This window comes from Alligator sinensis, unplaced genomic scaffold (assembly GCF_000455745.1).
Source record: "Alligator sinensis unplaced genomic scaffold, ASM45574v1 scaffold607_1, whole genome shotgun sequence".
NCBI classification, from domain to species: Eukaryota; Metazoa; Chordata; order Crocodylia; family Alligatoridae; genus Alligator; species Alligator sinensis.
The window spans coordinates 1,845,554-1,854,807 of record NW_005841935.1 but is presented as its reverse complement, the minus strand read 5'-3'; the positions used below and the strand labels follow the sequence as shown (position 1 = coordinate 1,854,807).

At 41.8% G+C, this 9,254-nt stretch overlaps 1 protein-coding gene across 3 annotated transcripts in view; it reads right to left on the bottom strand.

The window, feature by feature from the left end:
• The window catches only part of GAK (cyclin G associated kinase), a 95,418-nt gene that overhangs the window by 80,570 nt on the left and 5,594 nt on the right, over positions 1-9,254 (bottom strand). For 2 of the 3 annotated variants that reach the window (XM_006019689.3, XM_025199063.1), the window contains exons 3-6: positions 8,923-9,037; positions 8,321-8,463; positions 2,312-2,437; positions 728-817 (exon numbers count right to left, since the gene is read on the bottom strand). In XM_006019689.3, the coding sequence (XP_006019751.2) occupies positions 728-817; positions 2,312-2,437; positions 8,321-8,463; positions 8,923-9,037 (474 nt within the window). The remainder of the gene's footprint in view (positions 1-727; positions 818-2,311; positions 2,438-8,320; positions 8,464-8,922; positions 9,038-9,254) is intronic. The other variant, XM_025199064.1, reaches the window with a different exon arrangement.

The window sequence follows — 9,254 nt, the reverse complement described above, 5'->3', positions numbered from 1 at the left end:
AAGAGTGCGATGCAGGGGTGCCACATGCATGTGTGTGTATGCACATGCCAGCCAGGCAGTATGGTGAACAGCATCTCCCTCAGGGTAAGTCTATGGGGACAGATGGGGCAGGGGGGCACAAAGGAAGGAGAGGGGTACATACCCCCCCCAGATTTCTTGGCACACAGTGGAGTATGGGCCTGCAGCCTGGCAAGACCAGCTCTGGGCAGGAGCTGCCTGTGCAGCCCAGCAGGTGGGACCCAGGACAGGAGGGAGCATTGTGCCACCATGGTCAAGGTGAGGTGGGGTGGAGGAAAAGGAGTGGGCCCGGGCCCAGGGGTAGAGAAAAGCCAGGCCGTGACAGTGAGGGGGGGGAAGGAGTTGGCTCGGGCCCCACCTGTAGGGTGAAGGGAGCAGGACAGGGAGGGCGAGGCCAGCACCGCTGGCCTCACCCTCACCCCCCCCCCCCCCGTGTCTCTGCCATCATGGCAGCGCTCTACCATCTCCTGTCCAAATGCTTCTTCACACTCTGATTGGTTGTTTGTCAGCCAATCAGAGTGCAAATAAAGCCAGCCAGCCAGACACTTCTATAATATTAGAATAATGCAACCAATTAAGCTGCAGTCTGCACTCCACGTTACAACAGTGACTAACACATTCAAACAGAATATGAGACTAACTATACTAACTATGCAAACAGAGTCTCTAGCAGACAGTATTAAATACAAAGATAAATGAAAGTCCCTACCCATATATCCTGTTTTTCACCAATTGGAAAGTTTGAATACAAGTCGATCATTTCTGGAGTCCTGTACATCGGGGTTGTGTTCCTCGTAATCTGCAAACACAAAGTATAGCTTCTTGAGGAACAGGCTCAAATAGTGCACTAGAACTTTATAACTAAGAAAATAGCTTTCAAATTACATTTTGCTAAAATGAATGCAAAGAAAGGGAGTCCACTAACTTCTAAAGACAGTCTGGGAAATATTTACCAGCATAGGACCTTTTGCTTTGAATCTCACCATATTGGTACAAGACTTTTTATGTACTTCAGTGTAAAGACTCTGGGATTCACATTTTTATTGTAAATGAGATCCTTTTTTCAGTAGTCCTTTCAAAGCGACACAGAGAGCAAATCCAGACTGCATGCTACCCAGTTCTCAAGAGAGAATCATTTCTCAGCACCGCTATTTTTTGGGGCTTGTCTACATGGGGAAGTTAGTAGAAACTGGATTTACTGAGCACTAGTCACTTTGTACTAAGTCCAGGTGTGGACACTTAGTAGCTTATTCCAATTACAAAGCAGGGTAACCCAACTCAAAAGACACTCTTTAGTATTCACTAAGTGTTTATACAGGGTGTAAATGTAGAGCAAATAAGCCTATAATCATACCCTGAAAACCTTCCTGGAAAAGGGACTCTTTGTTCCTCTTGTCACTACCTTAAGCAAGAAATATTAGCCAACTGCAGGGCACAAACATTTGTTCTCAGAAAGTTGGCAGGTGGCTCCAAGTCCTGAATTCCAAAGGGGGGTGGGGGGGAAAGGAGGAGGAATGGATATAAAGAAAGATCATTCCACTGGGCCAGATAAAGAATTTAATGCTGTCAACCTGAATGCCCACTAATAAGCCTGTGGATTTTAAACTTCATCTTGTACTTCTAATGACTCAAATGGCTCCAGTTAATTTATCCTACATCCCTCCCAAGGCAAAATGATACCACCTGTCAGCCTGGTAAACCATGTGCTATATAAGACAAACTTACAAAAACATTTTACAAGAGTGGGGAAAAGAACTATCATTAATTATAGCTGTCCTGGGAGTACAGAAATATAGCACAGTCCCAAGTCTATGAAACAGACCTTACTGCTTTTCACAAAAAATCACCCAAATCAATGTTAGGGGCCTTACTTTAGCAGCTGATGTAATAAGATCACTCCAGTACAAAATAACTTTATGCCTTTTTGCAGAGAGTGTAAATTAACATACAAGTAGGAAATGAGTCAATACCTTATCTTTTTTAATGAGAGATCAGAACTTCAAAGTTGCATACTCTTATTTCTCTGCATTAGAACAGCAGACACTGTATAGGTGGAAGATAGCTTATACAAGCTTTTGCGCACAAAGTATATTTATTTCTCTTTAGGTAGGGGAAAAAGCAGTAGGTACAGCATAAGCTAACAAGTGAGTTGTTTTAATCAAATTTGAAATCCAAATGACCTTTGGTTGTCTTAGAGCCATTATAAAATAGATCTACTCAGGGTTAGTGACAAAAGCAAGCATGCAATAGTAAACTCAACATTTTAAAACTAATTACATGTTAAGTTTCTCACCTCTTCTTCAACTACTGCTCTCTTTTGTGCAGACCAGCTGTAGTCAGGATAATATGCTACTGTTGTAGCACTGCCAAAGTCACACAGCTTAATTGTTCCTTGGTTACTAATCAGCAAGTTTTCCACCTGCAATGGAAGTAAATTGATAAGATGTTACATTTATAAAAGTACTCAGAAGGGCACAGATTGATAAAATGATTAAATGGCAAGTCTTTAAGGAACATTTGTGCTTACAGAAACAAAGATCTCAAAGCATCTGAAAATTTAAGAATGCATGGTAGGTAACATCCTAATCTTGTGGAAGAGGAACCCTAAAAGCAGTGTAAGTATATGTGACTGACCTAAGGACCAAGTCTAAGGCACAGCAGAGAATAAAAAAAATCATGAAAACTAGCTAAGTAACTCATTGCTATATAGTTTTTCCTGAATTATATTCAATTTTGTAAAGGTTAAAAATTTTGGTATTTTTTTGGAATTCAATGCAAAATACCTGGGCAAAGAACTAGAAAAAGTCACACAAAACATAACATTAGAAGAAAGTTGGACTAAACAAAATTAGAGAGCCATGAAACAGAGTTTTCACTACCTGCCCTGAAAGAAGATGCATTTAACATTTAGTCTCAGCAGCAGCACCACTTAAAAGCTAGAGAAAGCCTCAAGGGCAGTCTATGCTAACTGCAAGTGCCACAAATATTTATTCAAAATATTAAATGTTGCACATCTCATCTTCCTGCATGACAATTAGCCTCAAAGCATGAGCATCTTTATCACTGTATCTTGTACCATGTGGAGTTACATCTGTTGATGCAACGGAAGTGGGGTGATGCAAGTTGCATTCCTGAGTTACAACCCTTGTCTCATTAATGGCTCTTATATTGTTGATGGACACATGTGTTAATTGAGAAGCTTCCAGCAAACATTACCTACCACGGATGTCACAACTGTGCGCACCAAAATCCCCCCCAATAAGGATGAATTATAATATAAGCCTTAAAGAACATTATTCCCCATCAAGGATACAGCTTCTTTTTCCACCGCACTGTCCTGCTTAGTTGTGCAAGGACAATTTCAGATTTGAGGACTGCCAATATCCACAGAAGGCATTGCCATGGGCATACATATAGCTCCCCAACATGCCAATATATTTATGATAGACCTTGAAGCCCATTTCCTCAGCAGCTGCCCTCTCAGCCCCCTGATATACCCAAGTTACACTGATGACATGGGAAAGAATCTCTAGAGAAATTTCAACAGGATTTTATCAACTCCCCCCTTACCCCCCCACCCCAAACTTTCTAGATACCATGGTGACAGTCTACAATGACCACATCACCACCACAGTGTATCAGAAACCCAAACACCACAGCTACCTTCATTCCACCAGTTTTCATCCTAAACTAACAGCTAGATCCATCATCTACAGTCAAGTTCTATGTTACAACCACATCTGCTCTGATCCCACTAACTGGAATGCACACCTTAAGGATCTGGAACAAGGATTCCTACAGTTACAATATAATCCCAAAACTTTAGTACTCAAAGCCAGACAGATCTTGCTTGCTTTAAACCTGCTACAACACCAACCCCAGGACAAGCACAATAATTCCTCTGGTTCAGCCCCGATCTTGAATACTTTAGATATATCATTAATGATCTCCAACTCCTCAAGGAAAAGGATGACCATCAAGGTAGCCCTGGTCTTCTGAAGATTTATGTAGACCAGGCAAATTCTGAGGGGATTTGTCCTATGCCTTTAAAACTAATCCAAAGGAAATTTTAAATAACTGAAATTTAATTCCCAAGAAAACTATTTCCTAAGCCACAAGCTGACTCATTTGTCTCCATGCGACAAAAGGACAAACTAATTCAGTGCAAGGATAAGCATACAGTTGTAAAGGCTTCAAAATGGGATGGGGAGCTGCTGCTGTTGAGAGCATGCTGCAGCTGTTATATGCTGTACTGTCACACCTGCAAGACTTGTAACAATACAATCCTAGCAAAATCACTCAAAATTTAACCCTGCTTCATCCAGGTTCAAAACGGGGTCATTTAGCTCCCTTGTATTGCTACGGGATCATACACATGTAAATGCAATAGCTGCTGCACACTCCTGAGCAGCAGCTCCCCTCCACAATTTTGAAGATGTTGCAAGTATATGATGCTTGAAGCCCATCTGAAACAAAACCACAAGACTATTTACAAGGCACTCCATAATTAGTTCTTCATTAAGTTCTTTAATTCTCACATAACCATTAGCCATTGACAAAGAAAGATTCAAAGGGAAAGAAAAATGAACCTAATCATCCTGACAAGGAGAAGGAAACAACTGACAGTCACTGCACAAAGTTCAGCCTACTAAAAGCTGCAATATACTGAAGAGTTTAGGCACCCCTGTATCTTTAAAGAAAGAAAAAAAAAAAAGTAGAAAGTCTTTCAATTATCCTTTTCTCTGAAGAAGCTACACTTAAAGGCAAAGCAACATTTAAAAACAAAACTGTACAGTTTAGCTTGTCTAAGATTAAAAACCATTAAATCAGGAAACCTACTCAAGCCAAAAGATGTCTGTGGTCCTGGCGTGGCTAACAGGGAACGAAGTGTTTTTAGCCAGTATAAACCAGAAACTAATATTGAAACAGAAAGGAAATTTGACAGGCTTCCAGCTTTTACAGGTAGCAAAATAAGAAATGTCTCCTCTAACAGTCAGCTGTAAGTGTTTTCAGCAGCACCACCCCTACTTCTTAAACAGGTTTCACTGTCCTGCAGGGCACTCTGAAAAGCTGCTCCCTGCTTGCTGGACTAAGAAGCACCTCCCCAGTCTCAAAGTATTAGCATGCCAGGAAATTTAAAGGGCATGCCAGCAGCCCCAGGACCAAACAGCAGCTTCTTACTCCCAGGGCTTCCAGCACAGCCTATAAAGAGTTGCAGGCAGCAGCAGGGATTGGAAAGGCAGTCCTGTTGCCCTGTTCCTACTGCTACTCCAGTTCTGAATGGATGAGGGAGTGCTACCACTTTTCAGGGAGCCCTCTTACCCTTGCTACCCAATGGAAACCATCGCCAGTGATCCTAGGAAGCAAGGGAGCAGCAAGCATAGCCACATTGGGGGGGGGGGGGGTGTCCTCTTTCCTGGGCTCTAGCAGTCTAGGTAGCACTATGGATGCCCTGGTCCCCAGCCAAACTAGCAAGTAGGGGGTAGCAGCACAGTCACCAAAACTGCAGTGCCACTGGCCCTGACACCCTAACAAACATCCCTGCTCCTCTGTCCCCCCAGTCTTGCTAATCAGCCATACCAAGCTGGGGACAATGTTTCTTGAGCGCCTGCCCAGCAGAAAGGCATCAGGGAGCCAGGAAAAGCAGGTGCCTCTGCTTCCCATATAAAAAAAGAAGCCTGTCTAAACCAGAACTTTCTCCTGGTCCACTGCAATTTCCTCTTAGACAAGTTTCCCTGTATATGGGTTTAAACTAAAGAACAATAAAATGATTTGGCTCAGAAGCTACATGCACACTGGTAAGAGTCTTCTCCTCTGTTGATCTAAATAAAGCTTTGTGGAAAAGGCAGAGAGATGAGTGAAATCATCAAGGAACACACCTTCCCACATCACTATAATGAAGACACTGTCTCTTGCAGCACAGAAGTCAGGATTTTGCCCTCTCTGGCTATGTTAAAGTCCTCTCCCCTTCTGCAGCCACAGTAACATGAAACCAGCTTTTTCCCCTCTCTGACTGAATCTGTGCCAGAGACATTTCTCCCAGACTGACTTTTAATCAGATTACAGTATTCATTTCAATTTAGTCTAGAACAATTTTGTGAAAAGGGTTATTCAAAAAAGGGTAGGTGCTGAAAACGCTTTTACAGCTGATAGTTAGAGGAGACCTTTCCTATTTTGTTACCTTATGTTCCATGAGCTTCTGTATACTGAGGTTTTAGCTACTGGTGCAAAAGTTACTCTAGACAATTTGCACCAGGAAAATTTACCTCAGGCTGATTAACGCATCTTTTTCTCTGTGAGGACTGAGAGGATGGGGAAAAAGGAAGAGGGAGTGGTGCTCTGCAACAGCCTGGACACCCTCTCCCTTTAAGTCTACCATACAGCAGGATTAGTAGCCAGGAACTTTAAGTCTCAGAAACAAATAAAAAATTCCCTCCTCTGTGCTCAGCAGCCCCTTCCCTTCCTGCTAACTGCTGCTGCATTCTCCAAGTGTCCTGGGGGCAGAGGCAGGGGCTCCAGAGCTGCTCTTGCCTGCTCCAGCCCAGCTCCAGGTAGAGGCAGGCTCAGTCAGGGACAGCAGCAGCAGTGGGCAGGTCTCACCTCCCTGCCCAGGTTCGTTACAGCCAAGGAGCAGGTGCAAGGGAAGGAAATCCACCCACTGCCACCACTGTCTTTACCAAGCCTGGCTCCACATGCAGACTAGCTGCAGTTGGGCAGAACTGACTCTGGAGCCTCCCCAGCCCCTGGCTCTTCTGGGGACGACAGCAGCTAGGGAAGGGGAAGAATAGGAGGGGAGGAAATGTGCCATTGAGCACAGAGGAGAAGGGAAGGGGCAGAGAAGATTCTTACCTGCTTCAGAGACTTAAAATCCCCCACTGCTGCTCCTCCACTTGTTGTGGGGAGGCTGCAAGCCTGGGTCAGCAGCCCTTCCAGCACAGGTTGCTGCTTCCACTCTCTCCCTTCCAAAATCCTGGATATGACCATGCTCTTCTCTCAGCATGACTTAAGTCAACTAGATTATATGGGCACGCACCACTAAAAATCAAAGCCTTTGATAACCTGTTAAGATGCTCCACATAGCCTATACTGCAAATACACGCTCAGTTTGTTCCTTCCCAAGAAAAGCACATTCCATGTTCAAGTAGGAGGATGTGATATTCTCTTTCACGTGCAAGAGAAGGAGAAAAAAAGTTATAGGAAACACTGATATAAATGCTTATGAATTTCATTTAAAGAATGAGGGATCCTGTTACCTTCACAAGATTTTTACATTACAGATTGCCATGGTTATGAACAGTGACCTTTCCCTGGAGAAGTGGGAATGTAATCAGGAGTATGTGCACATGCGCACGCGCATACACCACACAGAGCAGTGCTGAGCTATGGGATTCACCATGACTTAAAACACTGTTGACTCTGCTGGGGCCCAGCCCAATCAACTATATAGTAAATCATAAGCTTTTTGGCTTTGGACTAATATCATGCATAGTTGGATAGTTTGTACTAGATGCAAGTAGGTACAAAACTGCTGCTTAAAAGTGTGTTTATGGAGTACCTGTGCTAAAATTTGGAGCAATTAAAAAAAAAAAAAAAAAAAGGTAAAATTAATCAGTTGTGGATGAACTAGCACATTACTACAGGAATGTTTATTTCCAACTCAGTGTTTTCAGATTTGCCTTACTTCCGTGTGCCCAGGGAGAGCAGGGTCTTACAATAAGGGGTGGAAAGGGGTTGCAGCAGAAGTTGGCAGGGGAGCAAAGGGACCACCTGATCTCTCCCAGATTTGTCTTCCCTGCTATAGTAATGGGAGGGGGACAAATTCAAAGCAAACCTCCAATAATTAGATTTTACACCTGGAATATGATAACAAGTTTACAAATGTTCCATATACAGAATCTAATTATTGGGGAGTTGCCCAATATTTGAGTGAATATGGTACATACCAATGCCTCTCTCTGTTTACCACCAGAATTAAGCTGAATTAAAATTTCAGGAACATGTACTAACTCCTTAAAAAAAAAAAAAAAGCTCCGATTAACTTCAGGAGGAGAAAAGCAAAGCACAAGGTTTCAACTGCCTTTTAGTAGTCTAGCAGGAATGTCAACAAGTATTTTAGCACAAAATATTAATAATAGATGCTGCCTAAGTAGTAAGCCATATAAAGCAAGCCTTCATTCTCAAACAGTATTCTTGACAAAATAGCTTGTGCTGCATTTCAAGATGTTTCATATTATGCATAAATCCAAGCTAGCATGCTCCTACTATACTTGAAAAAATTATTTTTTTTAATTCTATACTGTACCTTTAAATCCCTATGAATAATAGGAGGTTTCTGTTTATGCATATGCTGCACTGCTCTGCAGGTCTGATAAAATATCTTCAGAACAGTATCACATGAAATAAGCCCTTTGCATTCTGCTTTCTTTAAGAAGTCTACCAGCTGCCCTGTAGAAGAAAAAAACCAATTCATATTAGCATATAGATATTTCAAGTTCTGAAAAGTTACCATATAGAATATTAGGCGAGTAAATGTGACAAATGTTTATTAAGTCACATTTTAAACCCTACATTTTAACAGATTTTATATAGACAAATTCCAGGCTGATTTTTATCACTTACCCCTACAGGAAAAAGACACAAGATGGTCTTCAGTGCTCTTACAGGTCAAAAAGCTATGAATGCCTTCAAAGTAAAAAGTTTGCAAGAGCTGCTCCTTCATTAACTGCGTTCCGTTCTACACCACCATGTTGTGAGCAGAGTTTGCAGGCAAAATTAAGTGTTGTTTTTCTGTTCCTTAAAAATTAAAGCTTCACACTATTTTTTTTGTTCAGTACTTGTTACATACAAAATAAATGAACAAGTGCTTAGGATAATCCATAGTACTCAAAGACACAGAAGTTTTACCTTTACATAGCTCAGTGAGCAGAAGAAATTCAGCCTGCCCAGTATCCGATTCTTCTTTTCCTATAGATGCAGCAGAGCAGAACTGGACAATGTTGGGATGACCTGAAAGCTTTTTCTGAGGAAAATTTGTTGAAGGAAAAAACTTGTTAGAGAGCTCCTTCATGCAATCAGGCACAAGCAACTTGCAGCTTTCATGGATTTGAAATGTTATTTCATACATGAAGACAAAGTAATTTGTATGTGATGTATCAAAGAGATGAATCAGCATCTCATTTGAACAGGAGTTGAGATAAAGGCAAGTCACCAAGAATAAAAATAAATAAAAATTATGA